Source organism: Engystomops pustulosus, chromosome 4, assembly GCF_040894005.1.
Source record: "Engystomops pustulosus chromosome 4, aEngPut4.maternal, whole genome shotgun sequence".
Lineage (NCBI taxonomy): Eukaryota > Metazoa > Chordata > Amphibia > Anura > Leptodactylidae > Engystomops > Engystomops pustulosus.
In genome coordinates, this window is record NC_092414.1 from 14,136,355 (window position 1) to 14,149,072 (window position 12,718).

The window sequence follows — 12,718 nt, forward strand, 5'->3', positions numbered from 1 at the left end:
TAAGTCGGGATATTGTCAGTTTTCTTTCTAGGCATCTGTCATGATAATGTGGTTCTCAAACCATATCGTGATTTTTTTTGTCGACTTCATTCTAACTGGTTGTTGTGTTGCAGAGTTTAGACTAAACTCAAGTCCATGTCGTGACCTTGTAGTATTCAGTGTGTCCATCTTCAAGTTTATGGAGCGGTTTCCGCTTGCGTTCATGTCATGACATGTAAGATTACCTAATAGTGAGAGGTATTTGTCAACTGATCTCAGACTGGTAGTAAGATACAGCATCGGGTTAGGGTAACAGCGCCACTCCTGTCCTCAGGTTGGTTTTGGTATTGCACCGCTGCCCCATTGATTGCAATAGAACGGAGCTGAAATACCCAGTGCAACCAAAGTATGGCGCTGACTAAGGAGATGGACTACAAATACCAGCGCTCTGTACAGATGTCTTATAATCGTGATGCTAAGCTACTACGCATAGGCGGCCATCTTTACCGTATTTGTAGCTGAATGAGGCCCTACAAGACGGCTTTCCATCGAGGTGCTTTCTATGTTATAGAGGTTTGGGATCTCGGAGGACCCAGCACATTTTGTATTAAATGTAATTGTGCAGTACTTCATTTTTCCCTCTAGGGGCAGTGTAGGGAAAGTGAACACTTAGCAATGGATATTTAGCATATTCGTCCCAGAGTGCATTGCTCTCGTCTCCCTTATGTTCTGCATTGAGACAAAGAGAGAATTGACTTCTTTCTTCTGCAAACAGCGCCACCCTTATGGTCAGGCCGCTTTTGTCATTGCACTCCAACCTCGGTCTGTTCAGTAGAACTGACCCGCAGTACTAGGCACAACCTTTTCGGCTGATTTTCTGGTTAATAAAGCAGATTGTCATCTTTGTCAGCCCCTTTTTATTAGGAGCTTTGGCTTGTGTGATTTTGGGTTTTTGCTTGTATAATGGTCCCTCCTCCCCCGCCCCGGGTTATGGAGCACATTGCTGTGTCTGAGCCTTCGCCTATAAACCAAAAAAATGTAACTAATGGTGGTAATTAAGGTGGTAACGAGTCTCCGTCACTCTGATGACTCTGCTCGGTCACTCGCACGAAAGGTAAACTCGTCCGCTCTTAAAGGGGTTGTCCTTTAAGTAGATATCACCTTTATAGGGGTCTATAAGCACTGGGGGTCCCCATGTCCCTTGTGTTCCAATCCTACAAGATACTAACCTTCCCCTCCTTGGTGCCTCACCCAACCTACTTGCACCCCCTCTCCTTAAATCTGAAGTATCGGGACTATGCAGGACTAAGTTCTAGTGAAGTTCCCCTTATAAAGGGACATGCGCTGGACCATCTCTTCATTGATTTCAGTGGTTAGCACTACAGCCTTGCAGCGCTGAGGTCCTGGGTTCAAGTCCTATCCAGGTCAACATCTGCATAGAGTTTGCATGTTATCTCCGTGTTTGTGTGGGTTTCCTCCAGGTCCTCCGGTTTCCTCCCACACTCCAAAACATACTGGTAGGTTGTTTAGATTGTGAGCCCCACAGGGACAGGGACCGATGTGACAAGCTCTGTACAGCGCTGCGTCATCTGTGTGCACTGTATAAATAGAGGAATTATTATTAGTCCAATACACAGTCTGGACAAGGGCACCGCCACTCTATCCGGTGTGGTGACTTCTGGACCCCCCTCGTGGGTATCTGGCTGTCTGAGACCATGTTGTAAGGACTGAAAATAAAGCTCAAAAATAAAAAAAAGAATTTGCTGGTCGTTCAAGGGTTAAGCCTGGCAGACAGGTTGCACTAATTGGGCGCGCTCCGTCGCCATTGTCATGTAATTATAGACTTCCAGTTGTATGAACAGGTGTAGGGTGCACTGGCCCGTTACAGGTAGAGGATAAGGCACGGATATTCCCTCTGGGATCCGGATGCATTTGGGAATAATACACACTCTACGTCACCTAATAATAATAATAAATAATAATTCCTGTATTTATATAGCGCACAGAGATTACGCAGCGCTGCGCAGAACTTGTCACATCAGTCCCTGTCCCCAATGGGGCTCACAATCTAATCAACCTACCAGTATGATTTGGAGTGTGGGAGGAAACCAGAGGACCCGGAGGAAACCCACGCAAACACTGAGAGAACATACAACTCTTTGTAAATGTTGACCTGGATGGGACTTGAACCCAGGACCCCAGCGCTGCAAGGCTGTAATATTAACCACTGAGCCACCATGCCTACTAAGAGGTTGCGGTCTTCTGGTGACAATTCGGCTGCAAGTAGAACTTCTGCAGACTAAGCAACCCCCACGTCCGGTCTGCGGAAGATGGGGGGGGGGGGGGGCTACCTAAATGGTCGCCATGGTGGATGAAGTCCGATATCCGTAACCCGCTCAAGGAGCAGTGGTGGTTGACAAAATAGCCCGTCGCGTCTTTCCACACAGATTGCAGGGAAAACTACTTTGTACAGGTGTTATTAGGTTTTTTTATTTTATTTTGTATAACTTTTTCATACTTTGGTTGTATGGAGCTGTTATGGGGGGGGCCGTGATCTGGTCACATGATTTGCCACCAGATCACGGCCCCCATAGGCTGGTGACGGTGCGATGAGCACCCGATGTGTTTCACAGCACTGCAACAGTCAGGAGGCTGCAAAATATAAGACTTGTCCTATATTTCGACAAATATGGGACTCTCCTGTCTATGGAGGAAGGAGAGGTGTAGAGCGCTCGCCCCTCCTCCTCGCGACCTTATGATCGCCCAGAATCCAGTCCGGGGCGAGCACACGGCCTTCTAATGGTACCCGGAGGTGTCCGTTTTTGCGGGACGTGATGATGTTTACATTGATATAATTCAGCGATTGGACAACTTTTTGGTCAGTGTTTATTTCAATTTTGACGCGCCGCAAAATGACACTAAGGGGCACTATTTTCCATTACGGGGTTAACCATTTTAATATATTGATCGGAAATTTTGGGAGACGCAGATACCCGACATGATTTTTATTTGTTTTTATGTATAGGGAAAGGGGGTGATTTGAACTCGTAGGTGTTTTGTTTTATTTATCTATTTTTAGACACAACCCCCCCCCCCCCCTCCCCCAACCCTAGGGGGTCTGATCGATCCTACCATACTATATAGTATAGCCTTATATGGCGTTTTTGCACATGATCTCTTACAATGTGCCACCGGCATATTGTAACAGATCTGCTGAAATGAGCGGAGTCTTCTGTAAGCCCCCATCACGGTGATGGATCGTTGCACCGATGACGTCACGAGGGACAATGAACACGGCCAAGATGTACAAGTGCAGACGTATTCTTTCATAGGTGTGCGGCAGAGAGTTAAGTTTACTGTCTGTAAGCTTCTGTTGGACGTTCTTACGTTGAGTTGACGCGTCCACGGCTCGGTGGCGACATAATACCCATGAAGTCCCAGTGCAAATACAAAGTATCCTTTAGTCTTTCACACTATTTTGATCTTCTTGAAGGTTCCGGTCCTAGATACCGTGCAGCGTGTGAAGAGCTAAATACATTTGTAGACTATAGGATCATAGTTCATTAGTAGGCTATGGAAGGAAATGGGGGGGGGGGGGGCAGACCCAACAATAACGCAGGTCCTACACCTCCCCCTTCCCTAAATGAGTTGAGATTGAGTAACAGATTGAGTAGGGCCCTTCATGTCTAACCTGTGGTACCATTCATTATGGGAAATGTTACCCCATTCTCATGACCATTTTGAGGTCCCAGTAGTAGGACTACCATCATTCTTCTCCACTTGGACGTTAGTGGTAGACTTTCTCTCGATCTTCCATTGGATGCAGAGTCCCTGGTTTTAGACTCCACATGGAGGTCCCATAAAGTGGGCCAGTTAGTGTCCTCAGAATCTGCTTCTACACAACTTGTCTGGGCTGTATGTAATTTGCTTTGCCCTTTCGAAGTACCTTCCCCTTCCTCCCGCAGTGTCCTAGTTCATAGTTTGGGCAACATCATGGACTTCACGTCTCGGGATTGGCAAGTCAACCATATTGCTCCTGGAGCACAAGTTTTTGAAGAAGTTTCTGCAGCTACGATGGTGAGAAGGTCCCATGGGTGGTGCCCAGTACCATAGGACTCCATCTGATGTCTTTTGTAGTCCACGTCTTGATGGGTCAGGGTTATTTCGGGAGCATTGTGGAGACCTCAATCGTAAAATGTCATGCTAGTCGAGAGGATGCCTCAAGTATAAAGATCACGTCTCGCCTGCCCAGACGTCTTGTTCCACCTGGCAGGTGTCTTGTAGAAACGATTAATCTCCATGACGCCCGCAGCGCTGTAGGGGCCTGAAACCTGCAGCTGGGAACTAGTTTATCTGGTTAGTCTCATCCGACCGGCGCGTGAAGACGACCCGAGGAATCCAAAGAACGCAACCGTCTTCGGCTCGACCAAGAAGTCTTCTACTCGTCTTTAAATTATGAGTGTGAAAAAAGCAGCCCCTTTGATGTAGTCAATTGTTGGGCGTCCTCAACGTCTGACCACCACCACCCAATCGGACTAAATATCCATCGATGGAAAGTTCCGGAATTATTCCTACTTTCTGAAACTGGGAACGTGAATGTAGGGTTAGCAAAATCTCGTAGGAGCTCGTATTACAGATCGTGAGTTTGAGGCATCTCTGAAAACTCGTGTTGGTGGTGGTGGCCTCTTCTTCTGGCCTGACTTTCATTACGAGGTCACATGATGCCGTCCATGTCACGAATGGCTTATTTAGGTCAACCCCCAATTTTATGATGCAGCTCGTAGACGGTAGTCATTGCCATGGGGGGAAGACGCTTGAAACGTGATCTAGAAGTTGGAGCTTCTGGTCCTTCTCTGCAATGGAGAATGGTTTGGGCATCACCGAGAACATCCTCCATTGGATGATCGGCAGGTCCTTGCGCTACCCATATTTTGAATATTAGAATTGTGTAATGTCCTTAATCCGCCTCGAGGGGAACTTACGAGTTGCTGCTAGGTTCCTTCATGGTTCACTGATGATCACTGTGGGTCAACTTGTATCCAGAAGAGTCATCTCTAACTCTTCGGGGGTTGGTCCACAGATGCGTATGATGTTAATATATTGTACATTTTTGTAAATGACAAGAAATTTTGGTTTTGTAAAGTGTAATTCTTGTTCCCTTTTTTCAGATCTGGAATATAAAGCAGATGATTAAGCTAACACAAGAGCACATCGAAGCCCTCCTGGACAAGTTCGGAGGCGAGCACAACCCCCCCTCAATATACGTCGAAGTAAGTTATTAGCCTCTTCTGAATTCGGGGGGGATGTGATCACAACGTGGACTGGGGTAGAGTTTCCAGTTTAAGGGTTTGTCTGCGTTACCCGTCCAAGTCGTTACCCGACCTTCAGTCGTTGGGACACCTTCCAGTAAGAGGTGCAGAAATTTATGGTCCCTATTGCACTTACTGGGAGTCACAAGGGGGAGCGCAAGACCCAATCGTTGACTTGCGCTTTGTCTCAACCAGTGATTGGCTGAGAAACTTCCCCTAGTGTTTCCTGTGTGGGTGCACCCGGTTCACTTCCACCACTTATTGAAGGGGGGGGCGTCTCTCCCAGCCTGTGATTAGCCGAAAAGCCCCTCCTAATGTTTCTTGTGACGTTGCCCAGGAAGTGCAGTTCAACAAGGACCAACAGATCCAGTACTGATGGTTTTGGTTCCTCCTGCACTTCTTGGTTGTCACGAGGGGAGAGGACAATCGTTAGATTTTGTGGGCAGCATTCCCAGGCTGTGATTGGCTGAGAAGTGGTTCGAGTTCTATTACGTGACTGACCCCCTAGAGTTCCCTTTATTACTGGAAACCCCCTTTCGTTACACAGTCCTTCTCCAGTCCAAGGCCGTAAGCGCTTCCTGTTGGCTTCTGCCTGGCAGGGAAACCCCACAGCGACGTCTATGTAACGTGTCCTCCTCCATATTACTCCCCTAGCTCTTTACTTTCCCTGATAACAGAGAGCAATAGAGAATAATTGCCTAAAGACAGACCGATTTGAGTCTTGCGTAGACACGTGCACCCTAGCAGCGCTCAGCCGAGCTTTCACGCGTCCAGGACGTCTCCCTCCGCCTTGTGTAAACTGAGGCCCAAACTTCTTATGAACTTGGCCAGGAGCTTCCCAAACATAACTTTGTGTGCCCCCCGCCCCCTTCCCGATAGCTCGGCTGGAGGCTGTGTTTATTGCTTCTTCTCTCCTCCCACCCCGTCCAGTGCTCTGCCAAATATTTAAAGGGGCGACCATTTTAAATTAGGCATAAGGGAATCTCGGATATCCCTAATTTTGAGAAGGATCACAAGGGATCGCTGTGATCGTACATAAGTGTTAAGTTTCCCTGCAGCACACCCGCAGGAGAAATTAGGTATTACACTGTTTTATTCAAATGTATCGTTTTGGACAGTGTATTGTTTGAAAACTGAGATGTGATATCACTTCATGATTAGTGGGTGGTCTGATCTCTGGGCTGAGGAACAGCGAAGGTGGGGGTGGGGGCTAGACCCCGCCCCCAACCCCCCCTCCACCGCCAACCACCCACCCACCCCAGTTCATTGATCATGACATCACATTACCAAATTGGAGTTCCCCTTTAAGAAAGCGGGTGACTGTATCAGTAAGTTTTGACCAACCTATGCATAGGGCGCCCCACCTGTCTGCAGGTTGTATCTGGTATTGCAGCTATAAAGAAATCTAAAATAAATTACAGAAAATGACCCAGTTTTACCTTTAACTTTGTCTCTTCTCGCAGGCTTACGAAGAATACACAAGCAAACTGGACGCGCTGCAGCAGAGGGAGCAGCAGCTGCTGGAGTCCATGGGGAACGGGACGGACTCTTCCTCCCTGTCGTCAGACGTGACCCTCTCCTCCGTCCCCTCCAACCTATCTCTAGCGCCTTCGTCTTTATCCGTCCTACAGAACCCCTCCGACCTCTCCCGAATTAACCCCAAATCTCCTCAGAAACCCATCGTTAGAGTCTTCCTACCTAACAAGCAGCGCACGGTGGTAAGTGTCCTCCTGACGACCATCCTTTAGTTCTGGTGCGGTGAGGTGGTTCAGACCCCTGAATGGACCATGTAATGGTTCCCAAGATTAGACCACGCCTATCTTTAGGTTGTATGTGGTATTACAGCTCCGCTAAGTTATTTTTAAATTTTTTTAAATAGAATTTGTCACCTAGTCCCACGCTCTGTCTGTGGATTTAAAGGGGTGACCACTCTTAACTTCAGCAGCCACGTTCTAAGGGAATCTTTAGTAATCTCACTATTTAGCAGGATCAGTTGATCAAGTGATCGCTGTGATCTTCTAGTAAGTGTTAAGATTTCCCTACAGCACACCCGCAGGAGAAATGAGGTATTACACTCTCTAGTCAAATACATAGTAATAGGACACGTGACCATAGGAGTGGCGCCACTTCTGGAAGAGCGTGCTTCTAACTACAAGTTTGGACCAAGGTTTCCACCATCTCTTTTGTAATTTCAGGTACCGGCCAGATGTGGCGTCACTGTACGGGACAGTCTAAAGAAGGCGCTGATGATGCGAGGCCTGATCCCAGAATGCTGTGCGGTGTACAGGGTCCAAGATGGGTGAGGACATCTCTCTAAGACACATACTAATAGAGCTCGTCGTGTGACTACTGCTGTGCTCTGTGCTCTCTGCATTGTGCTTCCTCACAGCCCCACCCCTCTGCTCCAAATGACTGCTGTAGTATCCAATCAGGAACCTGCTACAGCACAGCAGTGTGAGGACACTCTTCCCCCATTGATGGTCATAAACTATAATCAGACCTTTGTGAATGGATTATTGTATGGATTTATAGTTGATGACTGTATCAATGGGGGAGGGTGTCCTCACACTGCTGTGCCCTGCACTCTCTGCAGACAGTATTTAGCACTACTGTCCCTGGAGTGATGTTTAATCAGACCTTTGTGCATGGGATTATTATATGGATTTAAACATTACTCCAGAGACGGTACTTAATACTGTCTGCAGAGAGCGCAGGGCACAGCAGTGTTAGGACACGCCTTCTTTACAATCCTGAAATGTAAATCCATTTTCACAGTCCTGCTGCTCCTAATATACACAAAGGTATGATATCTCATCTCTCCAGGGACCATACCGAATACTGGCTGCAAGGAGCACAGCAGTGTGAGGAACCCCCCCCCCATTACAGTCCTGGAATATAATCTCTACAGCGCTGTAGAATATGATGGAACGATATAAATAAAGCATTATTAACCCATTTGCACTGTTCTGCTGCTGCTAAGAACGCATAAAAATGTATGATTACACATCTGCTGAGACCACAGAGCACAGCAGTGTGAGGACACCTCCCCCTTTACAATCCTGAAACATAAATCCCTAATTCACAGTCCTGCTGTTACTAACAACATACATAGAGGCCTGATTACACATCTCTCCAGGGACAATACCTAATTCTAGCTGCAGAGAGCTCTGAGCCCAGCAGTGTGAGGGGCAAAGCCCAGGTGCACTTGGAGAAGCTACAGTATCGGAATATAAATCCATCTTCACAGTCCTGCTGCTACATACAACATTCAGAAACGTATGATTACACATCTCTCCAGGGACCTAGCCTAACGATGTGCACAGAGAGCACAGAGCACAGCAGTGTAAGGATACGCTCCCTAATTGGGGGTGACCCCGGAGGCAGTGGAGGTTCTGTAGAGAGGTGGTATATGTATAGGGCTATATACAGTCTGGATATTAGAGTTGATGGTATTTTCTGTATACCACAGTGAGAAGAAGCCGATTGGCTGGGACACGGACATCAGCTGGCTGACGGGGGAGGAGCTACACGTGGAGGTCCTGGAGAACGTCCCGCTCACCACACATAACTTTGTAGGTTCAATGAGGGGGACGTGTGATGTGACTGTAAATGTACAGAGATCAGCGGTGCCATATATATGACGCTTATCTCTCCATGTACAGCTATATATACTCAGCTGCTGCAGAACCTCACTTGTAAACAACTCCTTTCAAACGGAATGAGGGGTTAAGATCTTATTCGGTATTCCTTTATGCTTCAGGAAGAGGTTCTGCAGCAGGTGAGGTCTAATTTGAGAGTAAATGGAAATTGACTGCTTAAAGGGGTTGTCCAGAATAAATTATATTTTCAAAGTAGAAACTATACTTTCCTCCGGCCTATCGCATCCCATGTAGAAGTTGTAAAGTTTACGTAAATTTTTCCGACCTGATTTGTCACTTTGCGTCCTCAGGTACGGAAAACGTTCTTCACGTTAGCGTTCTGTGACTTCTGCCGGAAGCTGCTGTTCCAGGGTTTTCGCTGCCAGACATGCGGGTACAAGTTCCACCAGCGGTGCAGCACCGAGGTGCCGCTCATGTGCGTCAACTATGACCGCCTCGAGTAAGTCGCCACTAGGAGAAGGTCCTGAAATCCAACGGGTTGGGTCCCAAATTGTGTACTGCCTGTAGGTCTAGGGTTCCTTGTCTCACAGTATTGTTGGGAGTGAATAGTGATGGGTTTAGGGGTAAAACGACAGATGAGTTTGCTTCAAATTATACAATTCTCAGTACCTGCGGCCACCACAAGAGGGTGCTCAAGAGGATGGCGCATACTGTGCTTATTACGCTCTTACAGGAAATGGACCGTAGAAATCCAGGGGCACTTACTCATAGATCCAGGCACCGAGACTTCAGAATATAACAAATATAAGAAGATTTCCAAATTCATGTTTAAAAATTATGCTAATGACTCTGAAGGGCTGTTACCAGAGCCCCTCCATGCTGCACATTCACAGACTACTGTCACACTGTGCAGGAGTACTTCCCCACCCCCTTACACGTCCTCTTCTACTGTGAGATGTGCTATGTGCTGAGGTACATAGGGGCTCTGGTAATGCCCCCCCCCCCTCCCAGAGCCCTTCTGACTCATTAGCATAATTTTAATAGTTGATTGTAGAAGGAAGGAGTCCATGGATAACACATATGAGAGTATTACCATAGTCACAGTGCCTGGGTCTATGAGTAATTGCCCCTGGTTTATCAGAATGGATTTAGATTTTTGAATTTCCCTCTAGCTCCCTCTAGTGGTGGCCGCAGGTAGCATCCGTTTTCATATTTTGTATAGCACAAGCGATGCTCAAGTCTCTCCTCTCCTGTTTTATCTCGCAGTTTGCTGTTTGTCTCCAAGTTCTTTGAACACCACCCGATATCTCAGGATGAAGGTCCCTTCGAGGAGGTCACCCCAGCCGTCGAATCCTGTTCCCCCTCGCCCCCTCCAGATATCTGCGGGTAAGAACGATGGCGTCTTTGGATCCGACGCAGTCGCGGGGTGTTTATTTTACACGCTAAATAATTCCTCAGTCTTAATAGAAGGAGCAGCCAAAAAAAGCAACGAGCTGGAAAGGGAGTCGGGTGCGATCTGTCTGAGGGGCGGGGCTGTGTAATTTGGGATTATCTCCCGCTGATCTGTGTAAAACATTGGATTTTGCTATAATCCTGGTAGAAAAGTTTCAAACTTAAAGGGATTTTCCAGATAATTGATATTGATGACCTACCCACGGGTCTCGGACACCTAGGACTGTCACCAGACAGCGCCATTGTCTGCCTAGTGGCCACGCTCTGTTACTGCAGCTCGCCTGACATTCATTTGAATGAGAGCTGAGCTGCAATCCCGTCAACCAATCCCGGAAGCAGCTGAGATTTATCCCAGGACAGGTAAAGGTTTAAAGGTCGCCAGATTTTGCACCATTAAACTAACAGCCCCTCTCAGGTGGGAGATGAAACGTCCTTTCTAGAATTCCCTCGTTTATGTGACATCTCACCAGTTTACCTATAAAAACAATGTGACAATGAGCAGAGAAGAGTCATATTTTACCTTCGTTGAGTCACTTACAGCCTGGAAGGAGCCTCGCTTTAGACTCCACCCTATCTTTAGTTCTGTGCTGCTTTTTGTGTCATATTCCAGATCAAATCTCCTCTTTCCGATCGCCTCTCGCTTCTTGTTCTGTGATCTACACAACTGGAGACACAAGACTCTCCTATAAATGTGAGCAGAACATAGAAATCTGAATGCATTCTGAAAGATGAGATTCTTTTCTCTAATATGACATCAGCGTCAAGTGTGTAGGTGCTATAGAACGGAACACAGGGGCGTCTGAAGTGACAGCCCCCCTGCAGCCTCTAAACTTGACTCTTCTCTGCCTATTTTTATAGTTTTTATAGTTATATTGGCAAGATTTTACATAAGAGATCATTCTAACGGGGATATTTCTCCACCTGAGGGTGCTACTAGTTTAGTTATGCAAAATCTGGTGACTGGGTTCCCTTTAAAGACGTTGTCTAAACCTCAGTCGTGATGCGTTTTGAAAGAAGAGATTCTCATCTTTACAATGACACCAGAATCATGGTTCTAGCTTAGTTAGGGGTTATCTGAAGTGACGCTTCTCTGCACCTTCTAAAAGTGACTCTTCTCTGCTCATTTGCATATGACTTTGGAGACTTGCGTTGGCTGTTGTTGTAGTTTCTATGGGATTTGCATCTGGGAAAATCCATGGAATCTGAAATGATTAGCCGTTCCTACAGGGTCTTCATGTATGGGATATAGAACATCTAATCTGAGTTCCTTCACATACTTTTAATAGACAGGCCCCCCAATACCCTTAAGGATCTTTTCCGATACGTCCTTTGCCCCTTCCGGCCTCTACTTCCTGTTAACGCCCCCAACACACAGGAAGTGATTGCTTAACCAATCACTGGCATTTGGTAAGCCGCTACAGACAGTGTCATTTCCTGTATGTCGGGACCAGCCAGAGGATAGAGACCAGTAGGAGACCACAGCGGGCTATGGAAGTTTCTGAGCCAATTTGAATGCATGTAACTTTATTGATATTTTGTACAGATGAACAATCCTCCTTCTTTCTCCTCCCTCTCGTCCCCAAACTTCGGCAGAATATTCCCAGGGCGGATGTGATAAAGCGCAGACATTAAGGACCACGTGGTCACTTTAATTCATTGGGCTGACCAAACCTGTACCCAACCCCAGTCTCGTGACACTTCACCCCTGCGCCGAAGTGCAGCACGTCAACAGGACTCGCCAGAAGAAGAAGCCCAAAGCGGCCTCCTGTCTATTCGGACTCAATCTTGGCTATTAGATTTTTCAGTCTCTGTGTTTTCTGTCCAGCAGTCCAGCATCACATGGGCAGCTAGTTCCAGTACAGTCAATGCTTGTAGCACGGTGCCTATGAAACCATAAGGAAACAGTCAGGGAGGCTGCGTTATAACTGTGTTACTGGAACCGTATCTAATCATTCGCAGCCCCCGGCATTGAACTCCCAGTTAATGTCTTTTGTGTTTCCCCTTCCAGGCCTCCCAGCCTTCCCAGTAGTTCTCCGTCCAAGTCCATCCCCATTCCCCAGCCGTTCCGACCTGCTGAAGAAGACCACAGAAACCAGTTTGGCCAGCGGGACCGGTCATCCTCTGCCCCCAATGTCCACATCAACACCATTGAGCCTGTTAATATCGATGTAAGTGTCATCGTGCATGAACTACATCTCCCATCGTGTTGTAAAAATGCTTCATTTCTGCAGCCAATGGCTGGCCAGAGAAGTGACTCCTACATACATGATGCAGCATGTCACTGTGGAGATCATTCTGGGGTTATCGATTGGCTGCTGCAGTGATCTCCTTTTGAATGACACATCACCTGACTACATCTGAACTTGCGTAGTCAGAAGG

At 47.1% G+C, this 12,718-nt stretch overlaps 1 protein-coding gene across 5 annotated transcripts in view; it reads left to right on the forward strand.

Annotated features, from left to right (window-relative positions):
• Positions 1-12,718, forward strand: part of BRAF (B-Raf proto-oncogene, serine/threonine kinase) — a 50,133-nt gene that overhangs the window by 2,085 nt on the left and 35,330 nt on the right. For all 5 annotated transcript variants that reach the window (XM_072145213.1, XM_072145215.1, XM_072145217.1 and 2 more), the window contains exons 2-8: positions 5,148-5,249; positions 6,752-7,006; positions 7,484-7,587; positions 8,758-8,860; positions 9,238-9,386; positions 10,154-10,273; positions 12,348-12,507. In XM_072145213.1, the coding sequence (XP_072001314.1) occupies positions 5,148-5,249; positions 6,752-7,006; positions 7,484-7,587; positions 8,758-8,860; positions 9,238-9,386; positions 10,154-10,273; positions 12,348-12,507 (993 nt within the window). The remainder of the gene's footprint in view (positions 1-5,147; positions 5,250-6,751; positions 7,007-7,483; positions 7,588-8,757; positions 8,861-9,237; positions 9,387-10,153; positions 10,274-12,347; positions 12,508-12,718) is intronic.